The sequence below is a fragment of the Cannabis sativa genome, chromosome 1 (genome assembly GCF_029168945.1).
Source record: "Cannabis sativa cultivar Pink pepper isolate KNU-18-1 chromosome 1, ASM2916894v1, whole genome shotgun sequence".
NCBI classification, from domain to species: domain Eukaryota; kingdom Viridiplantae; phylum Streptophyta; class Magnoliopsida; order Rosales; family Cannabaceae; genus Cannabis; species Cannabis sativa.
The window spans coordinates 9,519,623-9,540,100 of NC_083601.1; the positions used below are offsets into that span (position 1 = coordinate 9,519,623).

A 20,478-nucleotide genomic window follows, 5' to 3' on the forward strand; every position below is an offset into this window, starting at 1 on the left:
AAACTAATGAGAGACACGCTAAATCACTTTTCGGGGACTTAAAATAGAAACTAAAGGTTTCCCTATTGATGGATAACATGGCCATACCCTAAATATCACAAAAAGGGAAAAACTAAGGTTCTCAAAAATGCCCAATCGGTAGACCGATTCCCCAACTGGTAGACCAGTTCAAAGGGGTACCCTAGGGACCAACTGAAATTCCGGTTCCTATAGATCCCATTGAACCGGTCGACCGGTTCAGTGCAGGATACACACAAAACATCACAAACACCTCAAATCGATCCCAAACTTCTCAAAAACTTCCAGAACACCTATTTACACCATAATAAACTGAAACCAAGCAGTAAAACCAACCAATACATCCAGAATCAAAATACACCATGTGATAGCACAGTTTGAGCTCTTAAGCTCGAACCTTGAACAAACCTCACAACCAGCCACAAACTCAACTCAATCTAACTTAATTAACTTTAATTTAACTTCAGAATACAAATTCAAACATCAATCAATAACACAGATACTTAACCTTAGAAAAACATGCATGAACTCAACTATGAGCATAAGAAATCAAAGAGAAAAGTGCTAAGAGTTTTACCTTCAATTGGATTCACCAAGAGCTAGCTAAAATACTCAAAATCAAGTTGAAAATTGCCTAATCCCTTGCTAGTTAGGGGTTCGAATGAGAGAGAGTTGATGAGAAAGAAATTTTGTTTTTTGTTTTTATAATTTTTAATATTGATAAATACTATACTTATTCCATAATACTCCCTAAATTCAGAATAATAACATACTAAAAGTCACTAAAGACAAATAACCCATTATGGCAAAAAGAACACTTTGTCCACACCCACCCCTTAAAGCATACTTGCCACCTAGGGGTAATTTGGTTATTTCTAAATCTCCAACTATTCTCAACATTTTCAATGTCTATTTAAGTTGCCCCGCTACTACTAAAATACTAAAATATGATTCTATTGGCCAAATGTCGCGTTCCAGTATTGTTGTGCATAAAATATGAAAAATGTAAAATTTTATATGTAGCATAAATGATACACCTAGAATTCAAATAAATTCATAAATCATAATTAGAAATCTAATTTCATAATTAAGCCCTAATTATCTTCTAATTTCATATTTGAATTAAGTAGTCTTTACAATTATTCCCCCTATTAAAAGGATTTCGTCCTCAAAATCTAACTTGAATAACTTTGGATATTGAGCCCTCAAGTCAGACTCCAACTCTCAGGTGGCTTCCTCCACCTTACTATTTCTCCAGAGCACCTTGACCAAAGCTATGGTCATGTTCCGATGAACTTTATCTTTTCTGTCTAAAATTTAAACTGGTTGTTCTTCATAAGTCTAGCTAAAGTTCTAAACTTTCATAACTCAACACATGAGTGGGATCTAAAACGTATTTCCGTAACATAGAGACATACAACACGTTGTGGACTGTTGAAAGTGCTGAAGGAAAGGCTAGACGATATGCTACAAGTCCAACATTTTTAAGAATCTCGAAAGGTCCTGTAAACCTAGGGCATAACTTGCCCTTTTTCCCCAAAACGTCTGATCCCCTTCATTGGAGACACTCGTAGGAATACATGATCTCCTACCTAAAATTCTACATTCCCGTGTTTTGGATCTGCATAACTCTTTTGCCTACTCTGAGAGGCAAGTATTCTGGCTTTGATCTTTTCTATAGCCTTGTTGATCTGTTATACTGATTCAGGACCCAAGTACTTCCTTTCTCCAGTTTCATCCCAGTGAATTAGAGATCTGCACTTCCTTCCATACAACATCTCATAGGGAGCCATCCCTATAATACTCTGATAACTATTATTGTATGAGAACTCTATCAGTGATGAATACTTGCTCCGGGAGCCTTCAAAATCCAACACACAAGCATGTAACATATCTTTTAATATCTGGATTGTCCTTTCAGACTGTCCATCAATCTGAGAATGGAAAATCGTACTAAACTTTAGTTTGGTACCCGTGGCCCGTTGGAGACTCTACCAAAATTTTGAGGTGAACTTTGGATCTCTATCCAATATAATGGACTTTAAAGCTCCATGTAATCTTACTATTTCTTTCACGTATAACTCTGCATACCGATCCACTGTAAAAGTTGTTTCACTGGTAGAAAATGTGCAGATTTTGTAAATCAATTTACCACAACCCAAATAGAATCGTACATTCATGTGGTTCTAGGTAACCCAACCACGAAATTCATGGTTACATCCCCCCACTTCCACTCAGGAAGTGTCAGTGGCTGCAATAACCCTACAGGCTTCTGATGTTCAGCCTTAATTTGCTGACAAGTTAAACACTAAGATACAAATTCTATCACATCTTTCTTCATCCCGCACCACTAGCAGAAGGGTTTTAAATCTTGATACATCTTGGTAGTGCCAGGATGCAGTGAATATGGAGTGGTATGAGCTTCCTCGAGAATTTCTTTTCTAAGTTCTGCACTACCTGGAACACAAACTCTGGTTTTGTATAATATCATCTCGCTACCTGACATCGTAAAATCTTTAGCTCGACCAGCTGAAACCTCTTCTCCAATCTTTACCAGTTCTGCATCAGTTAATAGAGCAATTATGTCTAACAGATCGAATTGCAATGTCAAATTATGAAGTTTTCCTACAACAAACTCAATACCTGATCTGACCATATCATCTGCTAGTTGAGGTGAAATCTTAATCACTAGTTACTTGCCCGGAGACCCTTTCTGCTCAGGGCATCTGCCAGCACATTAGCCTTCCTAGAATGGTAAAGGATTTCACAGTCGTAATTCTTAACCAACTCGAACCAACGTCTCTACCTCATATTTAAATATTTATGGGTAAGGAAATATTTGAGGCTCTTGTGGTCGGTATAAATCTCACACTTCTCTTCGTAGAGGTAATGCCGCCAAATCTTCAAAGCAAAAATTAGTGCGGTAAGTTCTAAATCGTGAGTTGGGTATCCCTGTTCATATTCCTTTAATTGACGGGAGGCATAAGAGATGACCCGATTGGCCTACATCAAAATACACCCCAAACCCTATCTGGATGCATCGCAGTAAACCACAAACTTTTCTTTATTAGATGGTAAGGCTAATACTGGAGTTGTGATCAATCTTTGCTTCAACTCCTTGAAGCTTGCTTCACACTTGTCTGTCCATAAAAACTGTTGATTCTTTTTAGTAAGTTCGATTAAAAGTGTCGAGATCTTAAAAAATCCCTTAACAAACCGACGGTAATAACCAGAAAATCCTTAGGGAGCATTTGTTCCAGTTAGTAGAATTGAGAACACAAGAGTAAAAGAAACAATAAAAGCTTACATACTATCTAGACCATAAGGGTTCCAAACAAGAAAATCAAAATTTTGCCAGCATTTTAGCAGCAAAATAGGGTTTTCCAGAGCAAGGCAGCAAAGAGATTCAATTCTTATTGAGTCTAAAAATTATTCAAGAAGTCACTCAGGAAATCCTATTTCTATCAACAACAGACTCCCAGCCACAAGCCTATAGCTATAGTTTTTAAATAGCAACTAAATCACATGTAAATCATTATATTTTGATATGCAACACAGTTCAAGAAATTAAAAAGGAGAAAACTTACCTGGTGATAAAATAGGCGAAGACTCTGGAATCGAAAGAAAGTATGGCCTGGGAGAACCCACACTAACGTCAAAAGACGGTTGTATAGAAATTCTCTGAACCGAAGGGACCTTCGAGTCGATCAAGCTTCTCAGCAATGGCGTTGGCCTGGTTGGTAAGGGGTCAATTTTAGAACTAATATCTAAATTCATAATTTCCACTGGCAATGCAGTCAGAATCACTGGGGGTGGTGCACCTGGAAATTCTTGAGCCTTGATTAAAAGAAGAAGATGAATGCAGAAGTCGATATCATACTCCAGTGTAGTTTGGTTTGTGTAGGATTTTAGTTCTGGGTTTTCACTCTCAAAAATTATGGTTTTGAAATAGGAAAGTACATTGGGTAAATGTGGTAAAAAGTGGCATTTGGAAGTATTTATATTTGCAAAATATGATCCGTGTAAATTCAAGATCCATGGTTGAGACAGATCCTCCTAAAACACAAAGAAAATCCAACGATTAAGAAAACCCTCTATCTAGGATTTAATGCATTTTTTAAACTGAGGCAAAATCACATAGTGATACTCCACCCGGAGCTCGTGCAGAAGTAAATGGCCGTCAAAACATTTGGTTTGCCACGCACGCCTCATCAATTGAACGAACGCCTCACGAGCCAAAGAAAAAAATGCCACGTTGAACCCTGAAAGAAAATGAATGAAATCTGTCTTCCAGATTCAATTTTGTTTGGAAAAATTGTAAAGGTTTCACCTTTGGCCTCCTCCTATCCACTTATGTAGACTGAAGCAAGCTTCTACAATCCACAATATTCCAGAAATTTGGGGGTAAATGTTATCCATATTTTTGACAAAAGACACGTGGAAATAAGACAATTATTTAAGGGAAACTTACAAATATACTGGATTTTGACCTAAGTTTTACAAAAATACTGCCACACGATAAAAATAACTTTTATACTGCCTTTCAACTTTTTTTCTTTTATACTGTAAACACCAAAAATAAAATATGAGGTTTCCATCTTCTACACCCACAGACAGAACCACCACAGTAACACCAGAATAACCGAAAAATAACCATTAAATCTGGTGAGATGAAGCAGAAACATTAAAACAATTAATGTTGGGTTGTCATGGTTTTTCTAATGTTGTTTTTGGGTTGTTCCACTATTGTTTCGTATGTTTAACAAATGTTGGTTTTAAATTACACATGTTAAACCAAGCACTAAATATTTATTTGAGGTGACTACAATGAAAGAATCATGGACAGTAATAGACTTACCTTCCATTAAAGTGGTGAAATCTAGAAGACCAAAAAAAAAAGAGAATGGAAGATGACTGGGAAAAAAAACAACATAACAAAAGCAGTAAATGTGGAAAGCTGGGGCACAACAAGAGAACATACAGGAGGAGACATCAAAAATTAAAAGAATGAGAACAACTAAAAAACAACAGTGGAACAATAAAAGAAAATTGAACATATATTCAAGTATATGATACTAAAAAAAATAACTTACATACAAATTTTATTATTTCCTTATTGCTATTAAAAATAGAGCAATACAATAATATTTAAAAATGAGATAAAAAATGAAAGAAAACAACAGTAAAACAACATTAAAGCAATAATAAAAGAATAACAAAATAATCCATAAGAGTCATCAAATGATACAAACCACTCACAAAACCAGAGCTAACTATAACCCCAAAAAAGAAAAAAAAACATAATTAGTAAAAATAAAAAAAAATAAAAAAACTCAGTAATGTTTATGTCGTTCTAGAAAAAAATAAATAAAGAAAAAGAGATTTTTTTTACTAAGAAAGTTTGAGTTGTCTGTTGTTGTTCTTCTTCCTCTGTATTGTTCTTCTTGAAGATATTCTCACGGGATAGGCTCTCTCTCTCTCTCTCTCTCTCTCTCTCTCTCTCTCTCTCTCTCTCTCTCTCTCTCTCTCTCTCTCTCTCTCTCTCTCTCTCTCTCTCTCTCTCTCCCTCTCTCTCTCTCAAGCACATCTTGAGGGTTAAAGTCCAAACAGCTGTATGGATTTGTAAACAAAAAATAAAATAAAGAAGGAAATGAACATGGGAGAGAGATGAATAGCTTAAGATGATAAAAAAAAATATGAAATGATGAAATGTGGGGTAACATGTGATTATAAAACAAATATAATATATTAAGTTTTTTTATTTTATTTGTTACTTTTTTAAAAAAAAATGTGAACTGTCATGATTTGACCATGAACATCACATCAACAACTGTTTTAAAAAATTAATTAATAAAAAAAATAGAGAAGGGCATGCAAAATGACAAGTGGCAGTATGGACAATATAAAAGATAGTATAAATTGTACAGTATTTTTGTAATTTCTGCCGTGTGGCACTATAAAAGTAATAAAATGTCAAAATACAGTATACCATGTAAAAATCCCTTATTTAAAGTCCATCAATGGGCCCTAAATGACAAGAATCGGGCAAAGCCCAATACTAACAAAATATAAATTAACATAATAATTTAAAACCATTTTACTTGAATCAGTTGATTATCATTAGGCGACAATAATGTATAATCATTAGTTGAACTAATCTTCAATCCTATTCACTATACATAAACCATTAAAATGTTTTTTTTTTCTTTTTCGTTCTGAAATGACATCAGGTAATAACTATTATTACTATGATCTAATATGAATTTTTCACTGATTTATAATCGATATAAAGATTGTTATTCTTATCAAGGATCACACCACAGTCCGAAGCCTTCTATTTTTTAGGACGAAGATTCACCCCTAGATACTTTAGAGGAAAAGAACCCTCCTCTATTTGGACCAAGTTAAGAATCTTCAATTTAACTTCATCTTTGATTCCACCAAAAAAGATCTGAGACTTAGCTTTATTTGTAGATAACCTTGTAGCATTACAAAATTTAGTAAAGGCTTCTTGAACAATTCTCACTGATTTCAAGTTTCCTTTGCTAAATAAAATGAGGTCATCTGCAAAACAAAGATTAGTCAAGCGAAGGTTTTTATTCCTCAATTGATCCACTCGGTGTTGCTTGGTATAAGGAATTACTGGATGAGTATCATTTTAATTCCTCAAAAGATAACTGCTGCCATAGACAAGAGTTGTCGGGACTTCTTATGGGGAAGAAGGGGAACAGAAGCAAATTGCATCTAGCTTATTGGGAAAAAGTTTGCCTTCCTAAAAAGTTAGGTGGAATTGGTTTTCGAGAAGGAAAGAAGTGGAACAAGGCTTTAATGGCCAAGTTTCTTTGGGCTATATCAAGCAAACAAGATAACCTATGGGTTAAATAGGTGAACTCAATCTACCTGAAAGGTCAATCCATCTGGAGCTATCCCTCAAAACCTTATACAAGCTGGTATTTTAATAAATTACTGAATCTTAGGGTGGCTACAAATGAAACTCAGCTGAACCTTGCTGTCAAAGGTGGGAAATTTAGTGCTACAAGATTCTATAATCTGTTGGGTTTTATGCCCTAAAAAAAACTCTATTTCAATGTAATCCAGATTATTCAATATCAATAAAGTAACAGAAGTATTTTTCATTCATTTGTGTATGTTTTGGTTCACTTAATCAATTGTTTGTCTATTTGATTTATAAATTCATCCAAACCCCTTTCACATACTTGATCATGTTTATTGTGTTGTCAACACAGTGGAAAGTAAACATGACTATGTGAATAAAGGATTCCTAGATTTATCAGAACACTGGGTTTTACTGATATGACAATGTACAACAGAGTTTACTTGCATTTGGAGAAATGCTATGTTCTTTCAAGAACATTAGTTAAAGTAAAGCTCATGTTGGATGCATGGAGTATGCATTGGAATGGACCGATATTGACCTTTGAAATAGATTTATAAAACTTACCGTAAATATCTATTCAATTCAATATCACTAAGTTGATCCTAGATCACATGATCGAAATCCTGATATGGTTAGGCTCAATCTCAAGAGTGTTATTCGTGTTCTTTGATTTGTTAGTTAAGCCTACTTTTGGGTCAGGGTGATACGTACATTTTGGGAACACGGTAGTGCGATTGAGTGGGAGCGCTGACATAAATATGGAATCTATAGCTTCTATCTGGCGAATAATAAGCAAAGGGTGATTTCCTTCGAGCTTAACCAAACGAGATAAATGATGGAGTACTCATTTCACTTAGTTGAAATATTATTTATACAGGGTTAAGTGTTTTAAGGATAAAATACATTGTAGGGTGTTACGGTAATTAAGTCCCTTTATAGTGTAAATCATCAATATAGAGGATCATTGATCACATTAGGATTATAACAATGGATAACTAATGATGTGTCTATATGGTGGAACATATAGAGCATTCTATATACTGAGAGTGCAATTCTAAGTTCTATGTGTGGATTCAACGAAGAATTAATAAGTCAGTGAATTTAAGTAGTAAATTCTAGATCTGCTTATTGGAAGCTCGGATATATAGACCCATGGTCCCCCCACTAGTTGAGATAATATTACTTGTAAGACTCATTTAATTGATTTTAATTAATCAATTATAATTCTCAAGTTAGATTGTGTCTATTTGAGAATTTATCACTTATTAAGGACAAAACAGTAAATAGAGATTTTGAAGGGCATATTTATTAATTAGGAAACTTTAATTAGTTTTATTATTAATAAATAAATAAATGACAATATATTATTTGATAATTAATTTTAATTATTAAATAATTAGATTTGACATTTATGTGGTTGAACAAAGGAATTGGCAGTTTTTGACAAAACAGGAAACTATCAATGTAGGAAAAGGAAAGTTGGAAAAGTGGCAAGCCTTGTTTCCACAATGCCTAGGCCGACCACTATGCTTCCCTTTTCTCATTGATTTTTCAATTTTAAAATGTCAATTAATTCAACCATAGCCCTGGGTGGTCTTCTATAAATAGAAGACAAAGGCTTCATTTTGAACACACATTATTCTGACAGAATTTTCTCACTCAAAACTCTCTCTGAGCCGCCACCCTCTCTCTCTCTCTCTCTCTCTCTCTCTCTCTCTCTCTCTATTCCTTCACTGTTTCGAAATCTATAAGTGTTAGAGTAGTGCCCACACACATCAAGTAATACCTCAATCATAGTGAGGAAGGCTGTGTAGAATTCAGAAACAACAAAGAAGGACTATCGGACTCAGATCTTGATTATACTCTGCGACAGAAAGGAATCAAGGGTTAGAGATCTGAGTGGGACGAGACATATATTCCGCTGCACCCAATGTAAGATTTCTGATACTTTTATGTGTTTAATTTTCCATCGTTTTAAAAGTTCATATTTAGGTTGTTAAATCAACATACTTGTGAGTAGATCTAAGTTCCTGGTAAAATAACTTCCAACATAATCAACAGGTGATAGAGAATAGAATTGACTATGTTGGCTGGGTTTGGGACAGACTTGTGATTCAAAACACAAGTTTGTCTATTGGCAACTTCTTAATTCGCATCTTCTAACCCGTGACAAGCTGAATAGAATCATGCCTATTCAAGACATCAAATGCCCTGTTTGTGAGCTGAAGGATGAATCTCATGACCATGTAATGTTTGATTGTTTGTTCTCGAAATAGATGATTGATCATATTTGCTCTTGGCTTGGTCAAGTTACTTGGCCAACTTCAATTACTGATTTGTGTAACAGGTGCTTCTTGGCTCAGCATGATCTCCAAAACAGGGTAATCAATGCAGTGATTGCTACCACTTTTCATCTGATATGGTGAAATAGAAATAACTGTCTCTTCAACCTGTTTTGTTCTTCTCCTAGCAGGATTAGCCAGGAAGTGAAGAAAATGATGAAGCTTAGAATTTCATGTTTGGGCCCCTTTAATTGCTGTAAAAAGAACTGTTATTTCCTTGATGTAATCTCGAATTGGTAGCCAGGTCTGGTTTTGTCGTGCCTGTTGTTGTTCGGCTTGTGTGGTTCTGAGGTGTTTTTCCTCAGGTGGTCTTGTATTTTGTTTTGTTTTTTGAATAAAATTATTCCTCTTGTTCAAAAAAAAAAATAATTGCTAATCAATTATGAAGCACTATGTCTGAATATTTTTTTTTAATTTTTTTACGGAGGTATTCGTTATAGTTACAACATCATCCTCGTAAATTTTATTTTTTTTATTTAATAGTTTACAGTCCTAAAAATAGGTTTGATATTTTTGAACACGCATAAATGATAATATCAGGAACTCTATTTTTGATATTGTAAATTATTTAGAATTTTTTCAAAATTTATTTGGATAATATTGTAACTATAACGAATACCACTATGAAAAAATATTTTCACATACTATTTCGAGCGTAAAAATTGACTTATAAAAAATTGTAATAAAAAATTATAATTAACACACTATTATAAAATGGAATGGAAAGGAAAAAGGAAATAATTTTCATTCCATTCCTTTGTTTGGTTGCATTTTAAAGTATTGGAATAGCATTCCAATAGAATGCTCTTTCCACCATTTTGGTGGAATGGCTATTCCATTTTAAAAAGGAAGGAATGACCATTCCATCGTAGCAGAAAAAAATTTAATTATTTTTTTATCAATTTTTTTTATCCATTTTAAATTTTATTCCATTCCATTCCTATTCTCATTCCCATTCCTATTCCTATATTTTCATTCCTCCCAACCAAACGCCTCCTAAGTGTATTTGTGTCAGAATAATTATAACGCAAATGAGTTTTTTTGTGTTAATTCTCAACGGATGCGAAAAGCATATTTTTAGTTAGTGTGCATTGGTGTGGTGTTCTTTAAGATACCAAATTACAGTATTTTTTTGCTATTATCTCTAATGAGTGATTGAGACAAACAAACTAATACCTTTCATAGCCAATCTTGCAATTCTACCTAACACATTGCTGGTCTATTCCCATATATTTAATGCTTTAGTTTTGTGAATTGAAAATGAGTAATATTAAAATACATGGTTTCATCATCGTATATTTGAGTTGAGCAGTTGAGCAGGTATATTTAATATATATGTATAAATATTAAATATAGTGTGATCGTTCTTGATAATCATTTTTTGGATATATATTATTTAAAAATTCACAAATTCATATATTCACTTGTCACTGCCATACAGACCACGCCAGGCCACCACTCACATGAGATAGGCCCCCCTCTTCAACCAAATAAAGAAATAGAAAAGAACCCTTTAGATAAAGAACAACACAAAGCTTACTATTATTACAGATTCTTACGTACATAATAATACAAATACACAGAGCCAATAAAGAGCAACAAGTTGAAAAAGAAAAGCAGGGCCAACTTGGCTTGTTCTTGTTTTTCTTTAATTATATCATGAGATGATCTAATTTTGAAAGAGCAGCAACAACGGGAAAGCCACAAAAAAGACAAAGCTATATAATCATATTCACGTTGTTGTTTGTTTTGTTTTTGATCATTTGATCATGATCATCATCAACGGTCCATGATCGATCATCACTTTGATTTGAATGGAATTGCTCTGATCACAACTTGGTGGTATAGGGCTGCCAAGGCTGCACCAATGAAAGGTCCCACCCAGAAAATCCACTGCAAAATTACAAATTTCAATATACTGTTAAGGCACTATTTATAAATCGATTGTGATAGAATATCGTCCACGTATTAACTTCTCACCAAGAAAATTATCTTTTAACTGTTTAATGACAATTTCATAAGACCAACTATGTGTATTATTATATATAATATATTTATAGATCGGTAGCTAGGTAGAGACTTACGTGGTCATCCCAAGCGTGGTCCCTGTTGTAGATGATCGCAGCACCGAGACTACGAGCTGGGTTAATACCGGTTCCGGTGATGGGGATGGTTGCCAAATGGACCAAGAAGACAGCGAACCCAATAGGCAAAGGTGCCAAAATCTGATCAAAATATAAACCAATTAATCAACTATTTTTCTTTTCTTTTCGAAGAGAAATTAGTTAATAAGAAAATCGATCTAGAGTAGAGTACTATGATATAAACTTACTGGGACGTGAGAATCTCTGGCGCTACGCTTGGCGTCAGTGGCTGAGAAAACGGTGTAGACAAGGACGAAGGTGCCCACAATCTCAGCACCAAGGCCATCACCTTTGGTGTAACCAGCGGCAACGGTGTTAGCTCCTCCACCTTGAGTCATGTACAGCTCTTTCTGGAACCCCTTAACAACTCCAGCACCGCAAATCGCACCCAGACACTGCATCACCATGTAGAACACCGCCCGAGTCAACGACAGCTTTCTCGCCAGGAATAGTCCGAAAGTCACAGCCGGGTTTATGTGACCCCCTGTTAATAGCACGAATAATTAATTATTTAACCATTCAGTTACCAAACAAGCCCGTCTAGCTCAGTTGGTAGAGCGCAAGGCTCTTAACCTTGTGGTCGTGGGTTCGAGCCCCACGGTGGGCGTTTCAGGATATGCTTTTTGGTTTTTATTTTAATAAAATTAAATGATTCTTTTTAATTACCTGAGATTCCAGCGGTACAGTAAACGAGAGCGAAAATCATGCCACCAAAAGCCCAAGCAATGCCTTGAATTCCAACAGTTGTGCACTTGGTCTTGTCCTTGACGACTCCCATAACAGTCAACACCGAGATGTAGAGGAACAAAAATGTTGCGATGAACTCGGCGATTCCAGCTCTGTAGAAAGACCATGAAGTCAGCTCACCCGGCTCAAAGAGCGGTGCCGGTGGTGGCTCCTTGTAGTCCTTCCCTTCGTCTTGGGTTTGAGCCGCCGTACCGATCGGCTGCCTCTCGGAGAATTTGTTAGCTCCCAATCTAACATCCTCTTCTTTGCCCTCCATTTTTTTAATGTAAAAAGATAAATGTTATTTGTTTGGTGATATCTCCAATTGAGTTGTGAGTGAGAGACAGAGTAAGAGAGAGTGGTTATATAACCTCCATAACCCATTGGAATGAAGTAAGGTGGAGAGGTGGTGGGACCAATATCTATAATTAAATTCAATTTATTTTATTATCTTGTGGCCGACCAATCATTTTCTAGCCCCATCTTTTGAATTACATAATTGCCCTTGCTATTGATTTAACGGGAAGAATTTTATGGAGAGGAAAAATAAATTGTAATGTTTGGTCCAGCTGAGCTGGCACAATTGTGTCCACTCAGACATCGGAAGAAAACGACTTCGACCGACCATTTCATCTCCATGTTCATAATCACCATCATCATATATTTTTTGGTTGATGAAAATAACTTGTTCATTGCGGCTGTGGTCCCATTCTCAAGCCATGAAAATAAAAATGTAACATTAATTAGAGTTAGGTCTGTGGTGGGTAACACTATATATGCTATTGCTCTAGCCAAGCCACGGGTTTTGAATTTTGACTCATTTTTGTTGTACCATAATGTTTTTTTAAAACTAGAAATACATAAATTCATCAGCTACTTGCAATTATGATTTTTGGGTTTAATGGACCCATTTTCGTATATGTAGGGGATCTTTGATCTTTCATCAGTTAATACAAGCCACTTGGTCGCCATTTAGTGCAATCCAGTGAATCACTCTGTAACGAAATTGATTCTAGCTTGTGTGTAGTTTCTTTAGCTCTTTATTTTGGTGCTACAGACAATGAAATACTTGTGATTATAATTTGTCTCATGCATTTTCATGATGATAAATGAGATTGAATTTTTCGACAGAAAAGCAGGTTAGACTGATTAATTCTCTATACCAAGATTCCGTGTCCTATTTCTCCAACCAGGACTTAAAATGAGAGTATAACGATTTTCTGAATTTTATTTTTTACAAAAAAATAATAAATAAATAAATAATAATAGGCTAATTAGTATTTTTTTTTTCTTAAATTTTACAATGTACCAAATTATATCCCTTGAATTTTTTTGGCCCTTAAAAATTAGCTTTGAACTATTGAGATGGTTAGATTTAATGATTTTTGTTTAATTCATTCAATTTTACTATTTTAGTTGTTGTTTATATATTAAATCATGTTCTCTAGACTTTGTTCTTTACCAAATTATGTTACTTAAATTTTCATACATGTTAGATTTTTTTATTAAAATTAGACAAAAATATTTAAATTCAGCCATCTTAATAATTTAAGGGTATAATTTAGTACATGTCACAATTTGGGGAATAAAAATTTTAATTAGCTCTAATAATAATAATAATAATAATAATAATAATAATAATAATAATAATAATAGAGGTGAAATAAAAACACAGGAATAATATTTCTCGAGTGAATAAGAAAACGTGGACGGCGTACAACGCTGACGACAAAAAACGGCGATGGACTACCATTTTTTGATTATCATTACTATATATAAGTATTATGAGTATTTATTTAATGAAAGGATAAGTATAATTAGTATAGCAATGATTTACTCGTATAAACTAAAAACACCATATATAAATGGACACGCTGGCAGTTTGTGAAGGAGGGTAATGGTGGGATAGTGGAATTGGGGATTATTATTATTATTAATTGATTAATAATTAATTATGTCAACTAATTTCGTTCCTAATTCAATAATCTAATAGTAGTAGTGACATATGTGAGGATAATAAAGTTTAATATGCATGTCCTTATCTAGTACCCATAATAATTTGCGAATATTTTTTGTATGTAGCTTCATTGTTTTTAAGCCTCAATTTAATTATTATAATGGATTATATTACATAAATTAACAAAAAGGAATAACTTCATCATTTCGGGTTGGTTTTTTATTTTTTTTTGGCATTTTTAGTACTAATTACAACTCATTAATATTAAGATTAATAGTGATTTATCTTTCTTTTTTTTCGTAGGAACTGAATATGGTGAGCTAATTAACGTGAGACAGCCAAATAATAACAATATTAATTTTATTTAGTCTAAATTATTGTAAGGGTTGGGTGAGTAGATGGCTCAATTTCGAAATAAACGCTAGGAGTGTATACCCTAATTCTTATCAGGGACTTTTATTTTATATTTGTGTCATAAGAAACTTGCATAAAATGTCGCACCAACTCTAGCCATATATGACAAATTATTGTGTACTGTAAGTAGGTATATTACAACTATTTAATCTATTATTAAATAGAATTACATCTTAATTAAGATGTTATGATTAGATGTTTACTTATTTATTTATAAGAGATTATAACAAATAGTTCTAAATTACAGGACTACGTTAATATATGTCTTTATTTCAAAAAATTATAGCAAATGGTTCTAAATCATAGGATTATGTTAGTAAATGTACACTCATTTCAAAACTTGTAAAGAAATGATCTTTTTAAACTAATTATTATTTAAATTGCATTTTGTCACATAAAAAAATCATTAATTTTTTTTTTTAGAATTAGAAGCAAATTATTTAAAGATTATGATATATCTATATTCGTTTTGTTAAAATCTTTTTTATTCAAAAGTTATGTCGATTCTTTTAATTTTTTATGAGTTATTGGGGGTTGTTGGTATATATATTTTGTTGTACAGTATAATTCTATTTTGTTGTATGGTATATTATTATTCTTAGATGATGATATTTCTTTTTTATTTTGATATGTATACTAGTGCTATATAATTTTATTAGCATAATAAAAATATTTTAATATATATAATTTTATTGACATGCTACATATATTTAATTATTATTTTTATATATTTTGATTGTATGATTATTTATTTTAAATAATATTTAATTAGTTTTTATTTTATTATATACAATGGTAGTATATAATTTTGTTATCATGGTATATAATTTGGTTAGTATACATATATAATTTTATTTTATTGTAACCACATGGTTACATTTTTTTTAGTCATTGGATCACTATTAAATGGTTGTGATTAATTTAGAAATTAAATAAAAAAAAATTAAAAATGACCTGTAACCTGATATTAACCTGTTAATTTATTTCCTTTTAAAACTTTAATTAAGATTAATTATATTTTAAAATTAAATTAAGTATAATTATTAATTAATTTTTTGTAATTTATTATTAAATAAGGATCTTTTAGCAATTTATTTTTTTTACACTGAAATTATTTTAATTTATATAACAAAACTCTTAATAATTTAAAATTATACACATATAATTTCATAATTAAAATTTTATTATACTTATAATATTAATTTAAAATGATTACACTTCCTTATACTTCTTGTATTTCAATGTATCTTAATAATATCCTCTCTTGTATTGTCAATATTGTACTTCATCTGGGTTCTGACTATATTTGTTATCTTATTCTTGTTTAGATTTGTTTCATCATCAACTATTTGTGCTTGAAAAGTATGTTTTTTTTTATCGATCCAGCTTGAGTACAGTTTATGATTGCAAGATAATGTGCCATAGGAATGGGAGTCAATTTTAAATGTTATTGTTGCTGCTAGCACTTTCTTTCTAGAACTAGTTTCCATTGATGAGTGCCTTTCAATGTAATTTTAATTAAATATTCGGGCTCAAGGCTGAATGGTATTTCATTATGTACAGGGCAAAAAGGTTAAAGTTCTAATATTCCTTGTTCCAGCTACCCAAAAGATTTGTCTCCCAAATGCAATGCTAAAATAATTGGTTGTTTAATGTTGTCCATAAGAGGAGAGAAATTTGTCTAACACATCCTAATCTACATGTGTGGATGGACTTATATAGTCTTCTAAATTTTTATCAATCTGCAAAAAATTTAAAAAATCACTCCAAACAGCTACATCAGGATCAATCCATTCATGGCTAACATCTTCAGTGTCATGCTCAATTCCACTGTTACTCATGTCATAGACATCTTCTTCACATTTCTTTTTCACGAAACTCATGAAATGAAAAAGATTATCTTCATCTTCGGACAAATTTGCTATAGGTTCTATGTTTTCGTTGTCAATTATTTTCAATGTAAGTGTGGTGGAGAGTGAATGAACGAAGATAATTGCGAGTAAGACTTTAGTTAATTAGAATTTATAATCAAAAAAATAAAAATCAAGACTTTAAAGATTAATTAGGTTTTAATTAAGTGTCAATATAATAGGGAAATTTGATTTTTTATGCTTATATTTGGTTAAAATTTTTTTTCTAAACAAATAATAACTAATATTTGTAAAATATGACAATTTTTATGATATCCCTAAAATACCCTCATTTACATCACCCCATTTACACCATCGGACCACCCATCGGGCCACCCATCGGACCATCCATCGGGCCACCCCATCGGGCTACCATCGGACCACCCATCGGGCCACCTATCGGACCCATCGGACCACCCATCGGACTACCATCGGACCAAATCTGCTACCAATTTTTTTTTTATGTTTTTGTACATACAAAAGTAGCATCAGGTGACCATCGGACCACCATCGGACTACCATCGGACCCCATCGGACTACCAATTTTTTTTTTTTTTTTTTTTTTTATGTTTTTGCACTAAAAAAAATATGGAAAATTTAAGAGGGGTATTTTTGGGTTTTAGATAAAGTGGTCATATATTTTCAATGATGATGTGTATTAGTTTAGAAATAAAATATTAGGTATATGTAAGTATAGAAAATCAAATTTCCCATATAATATCATATTTTTTAATTTATAAGGACACATCCTGCAAAAAAAAAAAAAGCAGGGTGTGTTCTTATAAAAAAAATTCATTATAAGGATAAAATTTTAATTTATATAAAAATAATTTTAATTTTTGTAAAAAAAGAACTGTAAATATTATAATTAAATAGTTTAATTGTTAAAATAATTAAGCTAAGGGATTTATATATAAATAAAAAAAATATTTATAAATTTTAATTGCTAATTAAGATCTTCTGAAATATTTATTTAATTACTTAAAATATAGTATATTATAATTAATTAAATCTAAAAATGGAATTTTTACCTATTGGTAACCTTCTATTATAGGTAAAAAAAAAAATGTAACTGTATGGTTACAATAAAAATGTAACCATTGAATAGTCACCCTACTAATATATATTTTTATTATTATTATTTTTTGTATATATGTTTTGGTGAATGGTATATGTATTTTTTGTTATAAGGTATATTATTTTTTTAGAATAATATTTAAGTTCTATTTTCTATTATACTTTTGTTGACATGATATATAATTTTATTAGCATTCTATATATTTTTATTTTTATTTGTTGTTATTATATATAGGCTAATTAGTAATTTTTCCAGCCGAACTTTGACATGTACTAAATCGCGCCCCCTGAACTTTTTTGGCCGTTAAAAATTCCCCCCGAACTATTGAGATTGTTAAATTTAAGGACTTTTGTCTAATTTTAGTAAAAAAATTCTAACATGGATGAAATTTCAAGTGGCATGATTTAGTACATATCAAAGTTTGAGGGGCATGATTTGGTAGATATCAAAGTCTGAGGAGCATGGTTTAGTACATAAACCATAACTGAAACAGTAAAATTGAATGAAATTAGACAAAAGTCCTTAAATTTAACAATCTCAATCGTTCGGGGAGAATTTTTAACGGCCAAAAAAGTTCAGGGAGCACGATTTAGTACATGTCAAAGTTCGGGGGGAAAAATTACTAATTAGCCTTATATATATTTCTATTGTGAAGTATATATTTTCTGTTATATGATATATAAGTTTTATTGTATAGTACATCATTTTATTTTAGATAATGCATGTTTAGTTTTTATTTTATTATACATAAAGGTGATACATAATTTTGTTAATTAATATAATATATACAATTTTTTTCATAATAATTATTTTGTTTTATTTTTTATTGTAGGTATATGCGTTTTCTTGTATGCTATATAGTTTTTTTTTTGTCTATAGTATATCATTTATTTAAGATGATATTTAGTTTTTATTTTATTATATATAAATTTTTTGGTATGTATTCATATTTTAATAGTGATATATATAATTTTGTTAGCATGATATATATATTTTTTGAGTATCAATTTAGTATTGTTATAATTTTTTTGTGGTATATAATTTTATTAGTACGGTATATTAATTTTTAGTATTACGATATATCAAATACTGTTGTATATATTTAATAATCTAATATATTTATTCATTTTTGTTACAATATAATAATATGCAATATTAAAAAAAATTATATAATTTAATTTTATTATTATATATATTTTTTAAAAAAAATATGTGACAAATGTATTTTTATAATTTTTATTAGCTAATTTACTATATTTGGTCATTTTTTAGTTCTTTAAATATGAGACATTTACTAACTTAGTTTTCAAATTTAGGGTCATTTTGCATCTCAGCCCTTTATTTATTTAACATCACATTTATTGAGTTTCGATTTGAAGATATAGAACCACATCAGCCACCACTACCGGTCCTTACTAGTAGAAACTTCCAGGAAATAAAAATAAAAGTATTTGAGCTACCCATCTCAAGTGATTTATGTATTTACTTATAGCATTTCTAATAGAGTGTCAAAAAGATAGTGTATAGTTATATTTTAGTACACTTAAAAAAATTATTGTTTCTCTGTGTTAGATTTTTATTTGAGCATACATTAATTTTTATTGGTTTTAATAAAATATGAGTTGATTGGATAGTTCTTTGTTGCGTTAGCTCATATTGTTAGTGATTAATAGTTAATAAGCTTAGCATCTGTGTGTATAAAGTATAGTTGAAGTAGAAATGTAAACTTTTCTAGCTAACTGAAGCCTTTGATGAGCAAGCCCAGTCCAACTAGGGTTATGTAGTTAAATCTCCTCTCTTACTCTATAAATACATAATTGAATATTTTTGATAATCAGATAAATAAAACTACTTTTGATTTAGAGACCTAGAGAAGAAAACTTAGTTAATAGTATTGTACTATCAAATTGCGATAATTGTTATGGATCAATAAAGTATGTATACCTAATTATTATCTAAATATTATTGTGTTCTAGATTATATACAAAATTTAGATCTTGGTTTATTTAATTTTCTAACACACTGGTGTTGTAAAAAGTGTGCTAAATTTGACACATGCTAAAAGTTGTATGTTAAATTTAGCCCACAATAAGTATTACTTTTTTATTTACTATAATGCCACTAATTATTATGATTCATTACTTTTTACTAAGCTTTACATTATTTATTTACCATATTACCATTATTTAAATAATAAAAGAATACAAAAAATAATTTTTGTACATTCTCAATAAAATATTGAATCATCATCAATATAATTACTTAATTTTTTTTTCTTATTTTATATCTTATGCATTGGAGCACAATTATAAATAATGAGCCAAATATAACACAAACTCATTTTTTGTGCCAAATTTAGCACAAATTTTAAATCTCCCATTAGAGATGGTCTTTAGTAATCAAAATAATTTGTGTGATCACTTTTGTTATTTCAAAATTTAAGGGTGAATTGCTTATAATCATTTGTCTAACAAAACTATCCTCTCTTTCTATTTATAGCCTTGACACTAGGGTTAGATTAGATGAGATAAACTTAAAATAAAGACAATTGGACTTTAAATCTAACCCATGGTTGAATTCTATTATGGGTTGTAGAGTTAGATTTTTGCCACTTTATTTCAACTATTGAAACTATTGTGTCCTTTTTAATTTTACCACTTATCTCATCTAAATATTTAAATAACACTTTTAATTTAATAAATATAAACAATTATCAAATAAAATACAATTTAAATATACTTATGTTATACCCAGTTTTCGCAAAAAAAAAAATAAATAAATAAAATGGCTATTCTTGCACAAGGTCCCACATGCCAAGAGTACATTTGTAATGACCTCATTTTAGAATATAGATTAGTAAAGACAATTAACATTAATTATTAATATTTCTATAAATATTTATTAATTTATTTAATTTAAAGTCCTATTTTTAGAAATGGGCATTAGAGTTATAATTTCTCAATTCAGGAGATTTTATAAACTTTAGAGGTA

General features: G+C 31.2%; 1 protein-coding gene and 1 non-coding gene across 2 annotated transcripts; one reads left to right on the forward strand and one right to left on the reverse strand.

Annotated features, from left to right (window-relative positions):
- Positions 1-10,776: 10,776 nt before the first annotated feature.
- LOC115704794 (aquaporin PIP1-2) lies at positions 10,777-12,635 on the reverse strand. Its single transcript, XM_030632002.2, has 4 exons — positions 12,069-12,635; positions 11,591-11,886; positions 11,343-11,483; positions 10,777-11,151 (listed from the first exon to the last, which is right to left on the reverse strand). The coding sequence occupies exons 1-4, from the start codon at positions 12,403-12,405 to the stop codon at positions 11,059-11,061; spliced, it is 867 nt and encodes a 288-aa protein (XP_030487862.2). The 5' UTR covers positions 12,406-12,635; the 3' UTR covers positions 10,777-11,058.
- TRNAK-CUU (transfer RNA lysine (anticodon CUU)) lies at positions 11,937-12,009 on the forward strand. The gene has a single exon. It is a non-coding gene; the product is annotated as a tRNA-Lys (tRNA).
- Positions 12,636-20,478: the final 7,843 nt, after the last annotated feature.